The sequence below is a fragment of the Doryrhamphus excisus genome, chromosome 18, assembly GCF_030265055.1.
Source record: "Doryrhamphus excisus isolate RoL2022-K1 chromosome 18, RoL_Dexc_1.0, whole genome shotgun sequence".
Taxonomy (NCBI): Eukaryota; Metazoa; Chordata; class Actinopteri; order Syngnathiformes; family Syngnathidae; genus Doryrhamphus; species Doryrhamphus excisus.
Genome location: NC_080483.1, coordinates 12849629 through 12869417, shown reverse-complemented (window position 1 = coordinate 12869417; position 19789 = coordinate 12849629). Strand labels below are relative to the sequence as shown.

General features: G+C 40.7%; 1 protein-coding gene and 1 long non-coding RNA gene across 2 annotated transcripts in view; one reads left to right on the top strand and one right to left on the bottom strand.

Moving 5' to 3' along the window:
* LOC131105948 (uncharacterized) overlaps positions 1 to 19789 on the bottom strand; it is a 100143-nt gene that overhangs the window by 32073 nt on the left and 48281 nt on the right. The gene's annotated exons all lie outside the window — the stretch shown is intronic.
* LOC131105943 (plexin-A2-like) overlaps positions 1 to 19789 on the top strand; it is a 93570-nt gene that overhangs the window by 49509 nt on the left and 24272 nt on the right. The window contains exons 6-15 of the mRNA XM_058054500.1: positions 5166 to 5289; positions 5575 to 5728; positions 8012 to 8108; positions 11863 to 11977; positions 13459 to 13659; positions 14205 to 14301; positions 15880 to 16079; positions 17987 to 18138; positions 19015 to 19132; positions 19464 to 19600. Coding sequence (XP_057910483.1) covers positions 5166 to 5289; positions 5575 to 5728; positions 8012 to 8108; positions 11863 to 11977; positions 13459 to 13659; positions 14205 to 14301; positions 15880 to 16079; positions 17987 to 18138; positions 19015 to 19132; positions 19464 to 19600 — 1395 coding nt within the window. The remainder of the gene's footprint in view (positions 1 to 5165; positions 5290 to 5574; positions 5729 to 8011; positions 8109 to 11862; positions 11978 to 13458; positions 13660 to 14204; positions 14302 to 15879; positions 16080 to 17986; positions 18139 to 19014; positions 19133 to 19463; positions 19601 to 19789) is intronic.

The window sequence follows — 19789 nt, the reverse complement described above, 5'->3', positions numbered from 1 at the left end:
TAAAATGCAAAAAAGAAGTCGTCTTATTTACAGAGTCTGGAGGTTTACACCTTACGCCTTGCACACCTTGAATAATCAACTTATTCAACCAACGAGGCCTCATCATTATATGCTAGGACTACGTTAAAAAGTATTTCACTATGTGGAATCAAACTATGGAATGGATTGAATAAGGAACTCAAACAATACACAACGATGAGGCAATTCAAGAAACAATACAAGCAGTTGATGTTTGCTAAATACAAGGATGAAGAGTCTTGAACCAGTCATGATGTGCTATATATATCACTATATTGACACTTACTATGGTAACCATTATGTCATTGGATGGTAATATCACCTTGTACTTTGGTACGTGCCAATTTTTTTAAAATTAAAAAAAAAAAAAAATTAAAAAATTATTTAATTAAAAAACATATAAAATAAATTAAAAAAATAAAAATTATAAAATAAATTGAAAAACAATAAAAAACAAACTATATTAAGAAAGCAGGAAGTGAACAAATGTAACAGTTACTGATTGTAAAAGTCCCAGATGGAGGGGTAGGATTTAATAAGCTTTGCTTCTTCCTACTCCTTTTGGACATGTGGAACTGTGAACTGATTATGTGATGCATTCAATTGTAATCTGATGCATGTTCAAATGAAATTAAACCATTACCATAAGATTCATTCATTCATTTTCTACCGCTTATCCTCACAAGGGTAGTGGGGCTGCTGGAGCCTATCCCAGCTGTCTTCAGGCGAGAGGCGGGGTACACCCTGGACTGGTGGCCAGCCAATCACAGGGCACATATAGACAAACAACCATTCACACTCACATTCATACCTATGGACAATTGGGAGTCGCCAATTAACCTAGCATGTTTTTGGAATGTGGGAGGAAACCGGAGTACCCGGAGAAAACCCAGGGAGAACATGCAAACTACGATGGGTGGGATTGAACTCGGGTCTCCTAGCTGTGAGGTTTGCACGCTAACCAGAGTCATAAAAGATCTTGGACTCACACTCTTGCAGGTCCTATACAGGTCCAAGCCTGAGACACTGCATCCCATTTAAGAAATTAACAAGAACGTACCAAACTCTAAGCACATTGATTCATAGCTACATGTAGGGAGAGAAGTTTTGCTTAAAAATGCGTTTTTTTGTGGAGCACTTACATGGCAGCCTGAGCTGTCCCTAAATGAACGGACACCTGCCGAGGGGACAAGGGGCCTGGTTCGGCAAGGATAATGGAACAAATGGCCCCAGTTAGACAAAACTTGATGATTAAAACAGGAGTCTATTTAGTCGGTGGTACTTCAGCTGATGAACGGTCCCTCTCAGTCCCTCTTAAGAAGCTGAGGCGACACCAAGCAATCACCGTCTTTCCATTGTGCCCTCATATTTTCCTGTAATTACAGCAGACTCGTCTGGGCTCTACGAGTACCGTCAGTAGCACCTGAGAGCTTCTGAAGTGGCTTCTGTCGCTGATGAGGCGGTAAAAAACGTGACCACATGAAGCCGCAACACATTGAGCTCAGCTCTCCATTGCTGAGACTCTTGTTCTTTTGTTTATTTGCAACGCTTGTGTTGCAGCCTGGCCGGCCCTCTTAACATGTGAAGCTGCAGATACACAACTCCTGTCATGTCTCATTCAAAAGATTCAGCATCAGGTTCACACCCTCTCTTCTAGAACTGGAGGCATTAAAATGGATGAATGCTCCCCTTTTTGTCGCAAATCATAAGCTTACTTTGCTTTGTGCAATGAAGACAGACAAGAGCCTTGTGCTAAAGTGTTCCCACGAAGTTGAAAGCATACAATTGCTACAATCAAGAATTGAGATTCAGTGTCCCAATGACAAGCGGCGACATGGAATAGTGCGGAAATAAATTACATTTATTAATGAAAAATTTTGGGCGAATGGTTAGCGCGCAGAACTCACAGCTAGGAGACCCGAGTTCAATTCCACCCTCGGCCATCCCTGTGTGGAGTTTGAATGTTCTCCCTGGGTTTTCTCCGGGTACTCCGGTTTCCTCCCACATTCCAAAAACATGCTAGGTTAATTAGCGACTCCAAATTGTCCATAGGTATGAATGTGAGTGTGAATGGTTGTTTGTCTATATGTGCCCTGTGATTGGCTGGCCACCAGTCCAGGGTGTACACCGCCTCTCGCCTGAAGACAGTTGGGATAGGCTCCAGCACCCCCGCGACCCTCGTGAGGATAAGCAGTAGAAAATGAATGAATTCATTAATTCATTAATAAAAAAAATGAATGTAAAAATATAGGGCGGCACGGTGGTCTAGTGTAGGCAGAGGGTGTCGGCGTTTTTAAGCAAGTATCGGCTGATAGTGATCGGCCCTAGTGTTTTCAGTACATTTTATATACAGAAAATTAAATAAGAGTATTTGCACATGGATGTGGATGAGAAGTGAAACAATATTAAACAGGGCTCGACAATAACAATGTACCGATGGCCCGGGGCAAGTTAAAACAAAATTCGGGCAAGTAAATCCAATCAGTGATATTCCCGTCGGGCAAGTGTACTTTGGAATGCCATACTGCCAAGAGTTTTTTTTTAAGCGGTTCTTGTTGGGTGTTGGTAAAACACGGACTGAGTAATTCCGGTGGTAATTTGCAAAGCAATCCTTGCAAATCTTGAAATGGACCAATCAGAATCGTTTATTTAGACCGCGGTCCGTAATCCACAGTCCGCGTTTTACCCACACCCGTTGTTCGCGATCAACCAATCAGCGATCGTTTGACTACGAAAACATCCGTCATGGCGGCGCTGCCAACATCGTCTAATTCTGAAGGAAACAGCAAAAAGTGATGAAGCAGTGCCTCCTAAACAAGTATTTTATTAGCGGCAGCAAATCAAATGATGGCAAAGGTGAGTGAATCACATTGCTGTGACAATTTGAAGTGGTCACAATGAAACACCACCCATTAGATCCAATACCAAGTGCTGATTTTGCACAAGCTACAAAATCTAGCGCTTCCATTTCTCTGTGGATTTTTCTCACCTTTGCTTCACAAATTATTGTTTGACCATTGAGCTTTTGTTCTGGATTAAAAACACTTTACTAGTACACAAATGTGTCTATTCAATAATGTTTCATTGTGGTGCACAACTTATAAATATCACTGCTTACTACGACTACCATGTGTAAAGTATTATTTATTTCATTATTTTATTTATTTGAGATTCTCATGTGATGCCACAAAAAATTGCATGATATCATTATGGCAGTCTTTTCATTTTACATGGGGCAAGTTCGGGCAAGTAGTTCTCACCTTAAGGATTCCCTATGGGCAAGTCATTTTGGTTTTTAACGTAGAGCCCTGTTAAATATTTAAAAAATCCCAGCTGTCTTTGGTCGAGAGGTTGGGTACACCCTGGACTGGTGACCAGCCAATCACAGGGCACATATAGACAAACAACCATTCACACTCACATTCATACCTATGGACAATTTGGAGTCGCCAATTAACCTAGCATGTTTTTGGAATATGGGAGGAAACCGGAGTACCCGGAGAAAAGCCTCAATGAATCAATGCTTAAATTATTGACCCTACTAAAAAAAATAACGATATATGATATTTAAAAAAATATGACATATGATATAAAAATGATTCTTATGAACATGTACAATCCAATAGATATTGTTCAATGTGTTGCCCAAGTTGCTCTTTCTCTTCCAGTCCCAGCAAAACAGTTCTCTAAATGGAATAAGTAGATTTCAGACTTTATTTGGATAAATAAAAGACCAATAATACAACTCTAAACTCCAAGTTGTCTAAAGGTCAGAAATGGGAATGCATTACCATGCTGTGAAGATTAGATGAAGCTGCACAGCTGCGCTACTTAGTCCGTTGGTGCAATCCTCCTCACGCTGAAGCAAAATGGCGAGAATTAGAGCAAATTCAAACACTTTCATCTCATCTAGGGGACAAGAATCTTCAGAAGCAAAGTCTAGATACTTCCTAATTGGAGCGTCATTCCTCTAAACATCTGCTATAAAAAACTAAGAGATTTAATAATCACAAATATTACGCTGGGTTGCTCATGATTCTGGCGTAATGGATCAAACATTGAACCAATGTATAAGCACAGGGATTACCTCCTACTGCACTAGTTCTCATCTATTTAATCTATCTCTATATATAAACTCTTAATTTAGAGAAACAAAAATGTACAGATAGCTACAGGCAAGAAGATATTTTGAAAAACTTACTGAGGAAGTTTTTGTTTTTTTAATGCACAAGATTAGACACATGCAATCCAGGAAATGATATGTAAATGTTACACTTGTGGGGGAAAAAGTGGGCTACTAAATTGACAATAAAAGCACAAATATTGTGGATTTCAGAAAACAACAGATGGAATGATACAGCACTCTACAAGAAGCAATGAAGTCTGTAAAATTAAATTATTTAAAAAAATAAAAAAAAAATTTTTTTACAACTGTAATGATGAAAATGGTCATATTAATGATGATTATAATAATTAAGATATGCCTTAAGATATGCCTTTATTCGTCCCTCAGTGGGGAAATTTGTAAATGGTGATAATAATAACAATAATAATGGTAATAATGATAAAGATTATAACAATAATGATAATAATGATAATAACAATAATAATATTACAATGATAATAATAACAGGGGAAAACAAGACTGTGGCATGAACATGATTATATTTATAAGATTTTGCTTCAGTCTACTCCTTTTGGGCTTGTGATCAGATACAAATGTAAATAATGGAAAGTTATATTTTGATTGGTGTAAGAAATGCACTGTAATGTTTCATATATTTGCCCAAATAAAATTTAAAAAAATGTAAAAAAATAAAAAAATACCCCGCAACCCACTGAAAACGGTTGCAACACACCAGTTGAGAATCACTGGCCTAGATTAAAGCAGATTAAGGTGTACTTCTAATTAAGGGTGTACTCACACGAGTACTTGGGTACTAGTACTAGTTCATGCCTAAAGTCTGGTGTATGTGTAGTTAGTGTGAATGCACTGACACACCCAAGCGTGGCACAATTCCCTTACATTGGTATAATCCGAATAGGTGGGGCGGGGCATAATTCCATGCACACCCACCCAATGACAGTAATTTCCAAGTTCTTCATCGCATTTTTGCCCTGATCTCGGAATTCTTTTTACTCTACAGGTGCTCGAGGAGGGATCGTTGCCCGAGGGTGGATGAAGCCTACCGTTTCGCCACCGACATTGACCGCTGTGTGAAGGTCATTGCTCACCCAGATAGCATTGCCGTATCAGCACACAGCGTCCCCGTGAGTTTGCTTTGCATCCTTCCCCCATTTCTTTGCCGTCACTCTCACAGTGAAAAAATTTACGAGCAATCACCATGAGTAGTATTTTACAGCCATGTTACACTATCTATAGGAAGGTTGTACTCTTTATATACTGTATTAACCGCAGTATTTATTTAGGTTAGAGTTATACAACCTGGACTCTAATCTTATAGATTACTTTCATCATACACATTCAGTCTTGTCTAATCTACTACAAGACACATTTATTGTAGCTAATCAAGGTGTATCTTTTTTTTCTGGTAGCTTCTGCTGGAGGTGAACAACGTTCCGGATCTTTCTACTGGGATCACATGTTCATTTGGGAAGCAGGCCAAAGTGGAGGGCCACGTCAATGGGAACAGGGTCATGTGTCTGTCTCCGGCCGGAAAGGAAGTTCCTCTGATACCAGAAGGACAAGGTGCTTGTAAATGTTTTTTTTTTTTTTTTAATTTTGTAAATTATTTGGTAATTTCCAATGATGAGTGGTCTTTCCAAGAAATCGATGAGAGGCATGGTTAACGTACACAACAGAAGTGTAATACAAAGTAAAACAAAATGGAATATAGGCAGTATTCATGATTATCACTGTAGTATTGAAAGCAATTTTTGTGGTGCAACTGGTGCTAATATATGAAAAAAATGAAGACCCCCATCGTAAAACTCTTCAACTGCACACATCTTTAAAAATTTGCTGTTATTTTTCTGATACACACATGACGGTACTGTTAATAGAACCCAACATTTTGACCCCATATGTCTTGCTGACTTGAAATTTCTCACACAGCTCAATGCGCTCAACAAAACACCGACTTTAACTGTAGGATATTAAGCCTAATCACCACAGAATAAGGTACCCACAAATTTGAGCAAGATTGGTTGAAAAACATGGGCGCTATTAAAGAAAACATCTTTGCAGGGACACGAGCGGGACTTAGCAACTAATTTGGACATTGTGAGCCAATAGTAATCCATAGTACGGTGCCAATTCATGAGAACATAATTAGGACTCTCACTGATATAGTTTAGTTATGCAACACTAGCAATCGAAAGTTTGAAGTGTGCTCAAACTTTTAACTAGTAGTGTAATTATCGGATGTGATGTGATGCTTTGAATGTGTTTTGTGTTAACATTTTAATCTTTGGATTGTAATTTAACTTGGATAAAAGGTGACATCCAACAGAGAATGGGGATAATAATGTTACTGCTGTAGCATCATCAACAAGCTACATGGCTTTTAAAGAAGACAGTAAGCAGAACCGGAGGTAGCAGAGATGAGGATGCTGGGGTTCTCACTGGGAGTGACCAGGATGGATAGGATCAGGAACGAGTAAATCAGAGGAACATTACATGTTAGAGGAGAGATGATGCGTTTAGAGCTGCCAGGTAGGAAGCGTAGAGGAAGGTTGTTTATGGATGTAGTGAAGGAGGACATGAGGGTAGTTGTTTTGAGTAGTCGTTGTATCCATTCATTCATTCATTTTCTACCGGTTTTTCCTCACGAGGGTCGCCAGATAGCAGATAGCAGACAGCTATCCCAGCTGTCTGCGGGCGAGAGGCGGGGTACACCCTGGACTGGTCGCCAGCCAATCACAGGGCACATATAGACAAACAACCATTCACACTCACATTCATACCTATGGACAATTTGGAGTCACCAATTAACCTAGCATGTTTTTGGAATGTGGGAGGAAACCGGAGTACCCGGAGAAAACCCACACATGCACGGGGAGAACATGCAAAGTCCAGGGTGGAATTGAATCCCAGTCTCCTAGCTGTGAGGTCTGCGTGCTAACCACTCGACCACTGTGCAGCCACTAGTAGTAGTCGTATCCTTTCATTTATTCATTCATTTTCTACCGCTTTTTCCTTACGAGGGTCACGGGGGTGCTGGAGCCTATCCCAGCTGTCTTCGGGCGAGAGGCGGGGTACACCCTGGACTGGTCGCCAGCCAATCACAGGGCACATATAGACAAACAACCATTCACACTCACATTAATTGGAGTCGCCAATTAACCTAGCATGGTTTTGGAATGTGGGAGGAAACCGGTGTACCCGGAGAAAAAAACCCATGCATGCAAACTCCACACAGAGATGGCCGAGGGTGGACTTGAACGCTGGTCTCCTAGCTGTGAGGTCTAACCACTCGACCGCCGTGCAGCCCCTAGTAGTAGTCGTATCATCCAACAAAAACATCATGTCGTCTTAAGGCCTGGCAAGTAATTACAAATAAGCACAGACTTTAATGCACTGAAAAAATGCTAACTGCAGTTCACCAGGGATTGTGTATGTGAGCAGGCGCTGATAAGCCGAATTAAAAAAAGAGCACGTCTTGCTGAATCCACACTTCCAAGTTGGGACTTGATACCCAAACATGATATTAATACTGAAGACATTAACAAAGACATCCGATTTTTTTTTTGTTTAATATGCAAAGAGTTTGTCTCCTCGGAGTGCAGTAATCCTCTGAAGTTTTCACCTAACAGCAATGTGCTCTTGCAGAAAAAGGCAGACGCCAGGTGGCTCTTTAAAGTAGCGAGATAAACGCATGAACATTTTGTTTCTCATTTGGACACCTCCTTTTTCCGCTCGGTGTTGTCATTTGTTCCCTCCTTTCATCCTGCCTCCTTCTCACCTCTCTTTGACGCTATTTTTCATACGTTTGATGTACGTCTACTTCACTCCTTCCTTCCCTTCCATCAGACTGGGCTGGCGTGGAACTGCAACTGAACTCAAAGGAGACGGGTCAAATGATCGCCAGCACGGAGGTGAAGTTCTACAACTGCAGCACACATCAAATGTGAGTATGGCGGACGCCTTAAATGCTTCTCCTCCACGTCCTCCTCTCTGATTTTCTCACTGGATGGAGAATAGACAACTTAATTTAGGGCACTGATGTACTGATGCTCACTCTTAAGATGAAGCTCTTAGATAAACTCTTGAGCTAAATTCATCTGTCAGCTTCCATTTAAGTCAACATGATGCATTTGTCACAGTCTGTTTGTTTGGATTTGAACTTGGCTGTCTTACTGGCTAACAGGTTTAAATGAGAACAAACAAAGCTATAAAAAGAAAAAAGAAATCAGTCATCAACTTAAGATTGGTCCATGATGAGGAGTTCATGTTCAACGCCACAGACGAGGCCCTCAGCATCCATGACTGACTTTTCCATCACATCCTTAAATAGAACATCATTACACTAAACTGCACATTTTTTTTTAAACACAACTTTTCCCTGAGGCGCACCATTTGATAATTGTGTTTGTTGTACAATGAGAGATGTTGCTGTTGTACTGTGGTACCTGGAGGGCGTATGAAACGAGGACTTTTTCTTCAGATGTTCATATTGTACCATGCCAATATATGATCATATATGATCAATGTCTTGACTGGGTAGGAAACACTGGCTAATCGGACTGTATGTGGTATCATGCATGACTGATGTGTTTGTGTCACACACAAACACATCAGTCATGCATGATGGATGGATGGATGGATGGAGAAAGATTTGTAAATTAACTTGACAAAATGAATTGTCTGTATCTGGACATACAGTCAAAAAAATACATATGGAATACAGGAAGTGGAACTGACGGGAGCGAGGTTTAAATAAGCGCCGTTCCTACTCCTTTTGGAATAGTGATTTGAATGATGTAATGTATTCCATTGTATAAATCAAACCAAGTGTTGCCTCGGTTTCTGTATACTGTCTTTGTGTTCAACCAATATTGCACGTAACAAACTACTCCATTTGTTCAGTGCTGCATAGTTGTGTGAAATGACCAAATGCGCAAAGAAAACACCCTATTTCTGACTTACTGTTGGATTTACTGTACATAATTTCCAATGGGGGCTGCACGGTGGACGAGTGGTTAGCACCATACAGTTTGGAAACCGAAGTTCGATTCCACCCTCGGGCATCTCTGTGTGGAGTTGCATGTTCTTACGTGGGTTTTCTCCGGGTACTCCCGGTTGTTTGTCTACATGTGCCCTGTGATTGGCTGGCAACCAGTCCAGGGTGTATCCCGCCTCTTGCCCGAAGACAGCTGGGATAGGCTCCAGCACACTCATGATTCTTGTGTGGATAAGCTTACAGAAAATGAATGAATGAATTTCCAATGGTAAATATTGCCTCAGTTTTCATATGTTTCGGTTTTGTCAAATTAATAATGAAAACTGAGGAACCACTGTATTAGTATTTTAGTTGAATACCCCTGATTTAGGCTAGTCCAGACTGACTAATATGGCATATCCTTATGGAAATGCATATGCTTATGCTTTATACGGTACACTATACTGTATAGTGCAAACCAAATATATTACTTAATGAGTTTTTAACAAAAGTAGGCTAATTTATTCATTTTATTCACGCTCCAAGTGACATTTTGTGTTAGGCACCTTGAGGTGAATTCGAAATAAAAATGAACACAATGTAATAAACTGATTTTTATTCATTATGACTCATTTAGATTAGTCATCTATTTGACAAATTAGTTCAAAGATTAGTCGTTAGTGGTAGCATTAAAATATTCTGATAGGCACCCATGAAAAACCTCCTCTGAGCTGCCATCCATAGCTGCATGAGCCCACCCCGTGTATACGCCTATCACTTCACAGTGGACTGTGAAGTGGACAGTGGACCACTTCAAATACAGCAAGGAGCTCTGTCATCTCCAGCAAGGAGCTTTTCGTCTTCACTTCTAATACACACCCGTGGGACCTGACACGTGTTTAAATGTTGGTGTGAACCCCACGTGACAGTTTTCTTTATACAATTTGTCCCTACTCTGACCAGTACAACATTACAACATCAAGAGCTTGGGTGTTATTTTCTATTTTACTTTCTCTGATTTGATCCGACAGCCTGAAATGTACAATTAACTGAACTTTCCCCATCCAGTAAATGACATTGAGCCACCAGCATATAATAGCTAGATTCAGACATGCACAATGATTTTACTCCAGCGAGGTTGCATTGATTGATGGGAGTATTCATAGTTAAATTAGCCCGTAGTGGCAGCGAGCACCACCTATGCTACCGGCCCTTTGACTGCCACATAAATACATGAGTATACCCAATTAAGTCATTAGAGGGAGCAGTTGGAAGCTCATCATACATATACGGCCTTCATTAGCGCCACGGTGACCCTGTGAACCGCTGTGATGAATATTTCAAGACCAGTGCGGCTCCCGACTTGGGTCGGGCGCCTCTTCCTGTACAGTCACCTCCAGCATCACATCACCCTGCGCAATTAATTATCCTGACTTTGCAGCTCCATGGCAGTTCTGGCCTATTAATACCTCACCTCCAAACACTCTCCTATGCATATTCTTGACAAAAAGACGCATACTGTATGTCCATGTCCACGCTGGCCTCCAGCAGCTAATTATGATACACATTGGACTTAGACTGGACCACATTTTGGGGCATTTATTGCTTTGGAAAGCTGACTGTGGTTTTATAATTACATTTTAATGTTATTGATTTTAATTGGTTTAAATTAATTTAAATTAATTTAAAATATTTTAAATTAATTTAAATTAATTAAAAATATTTTAAATTAATTTAAATTAATTAAAAATATTTTAAATTAATGTAAATTAATTAAAAATATTTTACATTAATTTAAATTAATTAATTTATATTAGTTTATAATTTTATTACAGCTCAAGGCTGAGCCCACCTGTATATTTCTTAAAACCACACAGTATAGTCGGATAATGCTGAATATCGTAAGTCCTTTGCAATGAGCCAATTCATTTCCATGGTTACGGTGATATCAGTGCTGTCAAGGCTAAAGTAAAGCACTACAATGGACTACACAGGAAACTCCAAAGTGGAACAATAAGTTGCCTGACAAACACGTAATGTCACCGTGTAATGTTTAGTAGGTACTTCTGGAGGGAATGAAACCTTGATGTACAAGTAGCGTACATACGTATAAAAAAAACTCTATAGTGTATGTACAATCTCAGAGCACAATGTGTAGTATAATGACAAGCTTTTGTGGTAATTGTAATGCTAGTTATTTGACATTATGCTATTGCTATGAGTCATTTACATTAGCATCCACTTGGTTATATACTGTATATATAATACAGTGAGTCACATGCTTTTTTCAAAAACAACAATGGTGTGCGTTTGTTTGCATTAAAGTCATCACACAGTAACTTAATACTCCCAAGGTACCTAAGAAGTATACATTACATGTACCAATACCGGTTTAAATTTAAGAACAGCTATTTCAACATCTACCCATAATGCAGTTCTGAGGGGAGGCTGATGTCATTGCAGCGCCCCAATGAATGCATTGCTTCAACTGAATGTCATGTGGAAAACATGTTAGGAGGTGTTAATTAAATTAAATTAAATCTATTTGAGAAACATTGGATTAATCCGAGTCTGCTGACAGTCACAGTGAACCCTCTGGCAAAATGATTGAATGGAATTATATTCAAGACTAAAGTGTGTCAACCCTTTCTGTAGTTATTGTGTAGCCCTTCTCATAGAAGAAAACAACCAATTAACAAGCACTAATGTCTCTGTCCTACAGGTGTCTGTCCTGTGTAAACAGCACGTTCCGTTGTCACTGGTGTAAATATCGTAACATGTGCACCCATGACCCGAGCAGCTGTTCCTTCCAGGAGGGCAGAGTCAACGCCTCAGAGGTACTACATGCTGCACACTCGCTTCATTAAAATGCACAACCAAAGAGCTCATAAAACTACACTACAGCTGCCTGATGTCATAACACAGTATACATTTCACAACAAGAAATTCAGTAAATACTATTTGGATGCAAGTATGGCTGTAAAAACTAGCATGTGGGATGCATATTATTTGGATTTGTGAAATATTTCTTTAATCCCTGATCTGCATATTGACATTTATAAAACTGCAGATGATGACAGAGACAGCAAGACAGATGCAGGAACAGATTGAGGAGTAATGGTTATGTAAAACATCTATGTGTGATGCATGCAGATTGTTATATTAAGGCGATATAGTATATGGACAGCATGGAAAAGGTTGAACCTCTGGTTTAGAATAAATAACTAAAACTGAATACTTCATTTCTAGGGTCAAACCTTTGACCATACAGACCATAAAATGGCTACTTTTTCATTGTAAGAATAGACATAGCTCACTTTGCAGTATATAAGTTTTTTATATCATATCAAAAAGTATATCACTTTTTTTGTTTATTAGCAATATTGTACTGAGCAGCCTGGACAGATGTTGCGGTACTGTTGCGATGCGGCAATTACTTCCTGTTTACTGTTGGCATCACTTTTTGTCCTCCTCACCATCACTATTATTGTTCTGTGGTGCCGTCACAGAAAAACCAAAGAAAAAGCAAACCGCACTTATGAAGTGAATGAGTTAATGACATGTTAATGACAAGATATGGGTAGAAGTGTTACCATTTAGAGCAGGGGTGGGCAAACTACGGCCCGGGGGCCACATGCGGCCCGCTAAGCGTTTGAATCCGGCCCGCTAGTTGCTTATAAAGTATTTAAATTTAACATACAAGCTAGCCACATGACTTTCAAGTAGTCATGTTGTAGTCGGGGATGCTTGCATATTGTAATTACTCGGCGGCCAAGTGATTAGCGTGCAGACCTCACAGCTGGGAGACCAGGGTTCAATTCCACCCTCGGCCATCTCTGTGTGGAGTTTTCATGTTCTCCCCGTGCATGCGTGGGGTTTCTCCGGGTACTCCGGTTTCCTCCCACATTCCAAAAACATGCTAGGTTAATTGGCGACTCCAAATTGTCCATAGGTATGAATGTGAGTGTGAATGGTTGTTTGTCTATATGTGCCCTGTGATTGGCTGGCGAACCAGTCCAGGGTGTACCCCGCCTCTTTCCCAATGACAACTGGGATAGGCTCCAGCATCCCCCGCGACCCTCGTGAGGAAAAGCAGTAGAAAATGAATGAATGAATGAATATTCCGTTATTTGACGGGGTCTGATATTTAAAGTTCTCCTGAAAAAAAGGGACAGAATATATGACGGATTAATTATTCCAGGTGGACTGTTAGAATTAAAACAGTTTGCATGTATCAAATATATATAGTCTGTCAAAAAATTTGCCCAACCCTGATTTAGAGGTTCTATTGTGAAAATGTTTTTTTTTTTTGGTACAGGATTGCCCTCAGCTTCTCCACTCCGGGGAAATTCTCATTCCAGCTGGTGAGGTGCGACCCATCACCCTGAAGGCCCGGAATCTCCCACAGCCGCAGTCGGGCCAGCGGGGCTACGAGTGTGTGGTGAACGTGCAGGGCGTCAGCCAACGTGTTACGGCGCTGCGTTTCAACAGCACCAGCGTCCAATGCCAGAACAGCTCGGTACGGCCCGGAACACTTGTTTGACAGACGTCTGTGGATAAGAGCTGCTTAGGACACATGAGCGAATGTCCGATTGAAGTGTTAGGCTCACTTAGAAAGCGAGAGAAATAGAGAGTGGGAGATAACATAGGAAGAGGGAAAGACATGGGAGGAAGGACAGTAAAGGAAAATGAAGAGACTTGCTGGAGGGATGGAGAGGAAATAGAAAGCAAATAAACTATGACTTCCGTGACCTTGCCTTGTAAACTGGAGGTGTCATCCCCACCAAACAAGAGCGATATGCCGGAGATGAATGCTGGTATATTTCCCTTTTGTCACACAATTACAATGCAAGGCCCGTCGCTTGTGACAATACATTCAAAGGTCATCTTCCTCACACGTGGATGATGAGCCAGGGTTTGTGGACAACCGCGGCAGAAATGACAGATGGTTAAAAGCCTCGTCTCTACGCTGCCCTTTTATCCTCTCGGCTTCTTTTTTTTTTCTCTCTCTCTCTCATTCCATGCTTTGACTCCCTCCACTCAAGGCCATTTTCTCTTTTTCAGTACACGTACGAGGGTGTGAGGATCAGCGACCTGGCAGTGGAGCTCGCCATTGTGTGGAACGGCAATTTCATCATCGACAATCCTGAGAAGATTAAAGGTGCTTCTGCCCTCCCGTCATTATGTAGCCTCGAGGAGTGCCAAGCGCTCAATTCACACGGGATGGATGGGTCCCCCCCCCCCAAAGGGCTCGCACGGAAAGTTCACAATACCAATAAGAGCTTATCAAGACGCAGACCATCATTGATGTGTCACAAGGGTGAAGGATGGCGCTTCACGTTTGGTCACACGGGCTATCATGGCTGATCAGTCAATCAGTAGGCGGGGATAGTCAAGGTCAAGGTCATAATTCTGCTGCATCATTGACCCAATTATCTGCATACTTCATGGACATACAGTATACACCGTATTCTCCAATAAGTTAGCAGAACTTAAAAAAAGTGAGGCAATCATTTGCCACATTTTTTTCGAGTTCATAAATTCAAACATTTGAGTATATCAGAGCTGAAATATTTGGAGTTGATATTAGATATACTTTTTTAATGTTGCATTTTTCGCATTCTCTCTGCCATGCATTCTCCATTCTTGCATTTTTGTTCTCATTTCAACTCTTTCCATAGGAAGAAGGTATGCATGTGTAACCTACACACTACAAATTTACGTATCTGATGCAATAGATTTATTCTTAATTGATTCTTGGTTTGATTTATTCATGTTTAATAGAACTACGAGTTAATTAGTTAAGTAGCTTACACAAATCTGCAAAAAATGTATTCATTCATTCATTTTCTACCGCTTATCCTCACGAGGGTCGCGAAGGTTGCTGGAGCCTATCCCAGCTGGCTTCGGTCAAGAGGCGGGGTACACCCTGGACTCGAGGCCAGCCAATCACAGGGCACATATAGACAAACAACCATTCACACTCACATTCATACCTATGGACAATTTGGAGTTGCCAAAAAGTTCATATTAATCAAAAATTACAAGTTAAATCAACTGAAAAGACAGATAATCAACATTTATAAGTAGAACTTTTAAGAAAATGTTAACTATACGAATTAATTATTTTGAGCATTCGGAGTTACAGTGACTTAAGTTGTATGTAAACTATGTTTTTAAGTCAATTTTACTTAATATAGCTATAGTTTAATTTAATCAAAACATATTAGTTAAAAGTACTCAAAATTGAAAAACATGTTAAATGAACTTGACATAATGGTAATGGTTTAATTTCATTTGAACATGCATCAGATTACAATTGAATGCATCACATAATCAGTTCACAGTTCCACATGTCCAAAAGGAGTAGGAAGAAGCAAAGCTTATTAAATCCTACCCCTCCATCTGGTACTTTTACAATCAGTAACTGTTTGTAGTGACATTTGTTCACTTCCTGCTTTCTATAATACAGTTTTTTGTTTTGTTTTTTTAAGTAATTAAGTAAGTAATTAAGTCATTTTAACTTTTTTAAGAACTTTGAGTATGCATAACTTCATTTATTTAAGTACTTTGAACATTCCGGTTTACAGTGTAGTAGGCAGCTCAATTGATTAATATTTGGTATATTTTTATATACAGTGTATTTTTGGTAACATTTTAGTAACTTCAGCCCCACTATGGTGTACTGCAGAATATTTTACAATTCTACTTATTGTTAATCTTCGACGTCCTCCCACAGTGCACTTGTACAAATGCAGTGCCCAGCGAGACAGCTGCGGCATGTGTCTGCGAGCGGAGAAAAAGTTCCAGTGCGGCTGGTGCAGCAACGAGGGCAGATGCACAATGAAGCAGCACTGCCCCCCCATCTCTCCGTACGCCAGCCGCTGGCTTGACCTCTCAGCTGCCAACGTCAAGTGTACCAACCCACGTATCACTGAGGTCTGTTTATTCATTCATTTGACAATATTTACATCACTTTGGTACCGCCCAGAGCTGAGAGATGTTGTGGAATATACTGTAACTTTGTTAAACATGTTAAACTACAGTACTTCCTTACCACTACATATACCACAAGATGTATCCAGTACAGTGAGTCTAGCACGGGTGGAATATGATGTCTTCGTCTGGTAGTAGAACTGTAGTCATCATATAAATACTCCATCTGCCATTGAGAACTGGATGAATTTTACATGCTAACACGGTAACAGAAGGCAGTTCACAAGGTAAACATCATGCTTGATAAAGATCAGCATGTCATCAATGTAAGCATTAGCATACTGGGGATTAAATATTAAGAGGTGCTCACATGATCGTATGGAAACTGGTTGGAACCTTGTGTCCATAAAAGGTTGCAGTGCACTTCTGTCATATAGAGGATCTTTGACATGACTTTATAACTCCATTTAGGACAATATTATTAGTACCTAATGTAAATAACCTATATGTAAATAACCGAATAAGTAGGCTGTATGCCAAATAAGAAAATGGGATGTTCAACTGGCAGCCCGTAGGACGAATCCAGCCAATGAATGATATCCAATCAGCCTGCAACTTTAGTTCAAATCTTGTAAGTGATTAGCATTAGCACTTTTGTCATATAAATGATCTTTGACTAGCGTTTTTTTTTTTTTTTTTTTGCAGTACATCCTTAAAAAACTCCTGTCAGGATGATTGACTTGTGTTTTGTAGTAGATCCTTAAAAACAGCAGGCAGAGTGCTCCTCTTATATAGAGGATCTTTAATGGGCCTAAATATTCATTCATTCATTCATTCATTCATTTTCTACCGCTTTTTTCCTCACAAGGGTCGCAGGGGTTGCTGGAGCCTATCCCAACTGTCTTCGGGCGAGAGGCGGGGTACACCCTGGACTGGTCGGGCCTAAATATATTGCTGCTTTTTTAATTTAATGACAATGAATGAGATTTGAATTTTGAAATTTTTTGTTGGTGGAACTCCTCAAATAGAATGTGAATGGAAGCTAGCAAGGTTTAGCATTTTAATGTGGTTTTGTGTGTTTGCGTTTCGGACTGGATAAGTATATTTTCACCGTGTTGTGTTTTAGCGCTTTTTTTAAAAGGAGCGTTTTACAATGCCTGATGTGAAAGTACAGGTTCGATAAACACGTTTATTTTTTGCTAGCTCATCTTGGTCGTAAACAGACATTTTCTACACACACGGTAGAAAACTCACACAAGCATGCAACATGCAAATTCCACACAGAGATGGCCGAGGGCGGAATTGAACTTGAGTCTCCTAGCTGCGAGGCCTGCGCGCTAACCACTCGATCACCGTGCAGCTCCCATTTTTCAATTACTGGGCAAAACTGTCCATCGATGTAAGAATGTTTGCATTTAATTAATGCTGGTAATTGCCACACCCATTTCCATTAAGCCACGCCCACTTTTCAGGGTACATTTTGAATGTTTTTTGTTATAAGTTTCATTGCCAGTTGAGCTATATGATTATAATATTGTCTTAAAGGTATTTCTGCTGAAATAATCTCAAAAGGTCCACGCTCGGCCATCTCTGTGTGGAGTTTGCATGTTCTCCACGTGCATGCGTGGATTTTCCCGGGTACTCCGGTTTCCTCCCACATTCCGAAAATTGGTGACTCCAAATTGTCCATAGGTATGAATGTGAGTGTGAATGGTTGTTTGTCTATATGTGCCCTATATGTGATTGGCTGGCCACCAGTCCAGGGTGTACCCCGCCTCTCGCCCAAAGACATCTGGGATAGGCTCCAGCACCCCCCGCAACCCTCATGAGGAAAAGCGGTAGAAAATGAATGAATGAATCTCAAAAGTCAACTTAAGTCTTATGACCTCATGCATTTCTTCTTTATGTAGGTGAGCCCAGTTGCAGGGCCTCTAGAGGGCGGTACACTGGTCACCATCCAGGGCCTGAACCTGGGCCTGTCCTTCTCCGAGCTGGAGGGCAACGTGAAAGTGGCGGGGGTGCAATGCATCCCTCGAGAGGAGGGCTACATCACTGCTGAACAGTAAGAGAGACGCGTTGTGTGTAAATAAATCCAATGCAATTATTTTGCTAAATCCGTTTGCTGGAATGTAGCCGGTCGGGAGAGAGGGAGGGGTTTTCCGCGGCTCCGGAGGCAAAAGGAAGAGACGGCCTTTGTGCGGTTGTGCAGTCGCTGTTAGGAGGCTGGCGGCTGTAATTGAAATGCACGGCATGTAGCTGACTGGAGGGACAATCTGTTAGCCATGTGTTTCTCTCACAGCCATGTAATGTGATTGGGCTCACACTGCAAGGCTTTCTCATTTATAACCTTGTAAAAAAAAAAATACAGTAAAAATAAAAAACGCCGAAGGAAAATGAGAAAACTCTCGGTGGTGTATGGATGGGCGGCGGCGGCGGTGGCGATTCACCGCTGTAAAAGATGACGGCACTGCTCTTAGAGACATTCATTTCAGTGTACGGTCACTTATTTAATGACTCATTCATTCATTCGAGTTTTATCTTATTGACCTGAGAGACAACGGCGATTTATTATGGAAGCCCCTATGTTGTCATGACAACTGCAGGTAATAGTTGGGTGGCGATCATGCAGCGCATGGAGGGAAGGAGGAGGGTTGTAGTTTATCACATGGGTTCTGGAGATGTTTTCCATTAGGAAGAAAGATGGTCCTCCATGCTGACCCACTACTTTTATGAAAGCAGCTTCAATCACAGAGACAGCACCCCCGAGGGATGAGTGTGTTTTGTCGACATTTCGACCAAGTAGCACTATTGCCACAGTCCAATTGAGAATGGAATAAACCCTTATTAGGTTTTTTTTCCAATGGTGATAACAATTTTACATCATAAATATTACAACGGGGATGATGACGTGCTATCTGATGATGTTATTGTGTGCCAGGATCGTGTGTGAGATGGTGGCCGGCCCTAAAGGAAGTACACCAGGTCCTGTAAAACTTTGTGTCGGTGAATGTAGACCAGAACTTCGTACTCAATCCTCCCAGCTTTACTCATTTGTGGTAATTCTGACACTAAATATGAAATTTCTGCATGTGATTTTCGTTATTTGGTGCAGTGTGACTGCAGACGAGAACACATGTTAATGTAATCCATTCATTCAGTAATTCAAGTAGAGAAGAAAGTAATATAATACTTGATTAGGGAATGCTTTCTCTGAAAGATTATGTTTATTAGTCTGTGTGCACAATTGTTATTTAATTGCTCCCGCTGTCTGGACGCCGTTTTAGTCTTATTTTGTGCATGACTTTTGTAAATCTGTTTACCAAACTATTCCAAAAAAAACAGAAAAATCATATTCCAGTGCAATCTCTGATTATTGATTCTCAACAGACCCCATCCATGCTGGCGCTGACCCCAGGCCGAGGGCCCGAATCTGGAGGCACTAAGGTCACCATTGTCGGAGACAACCTGGGGGCGGGTAGCTCCGTGAATGTATACTTTGGGAATCAAACCTGCGAGCTGTACAGGTGAGTTAAAAGGCATGATAAACATACTGTGTTACTTCCATTCTGTTTGCAGTAAAACCCACAATCGTGGGTACTTTTCTGTGTGAATCCATTTCAAGCTAAAAACGTGACATGGTCCGAGCCAGGAGCGTCGAGGCAATGAGCCATTAGCTCGAACGCCCTCTAATTACAGCGTTCCATCCCTAATGT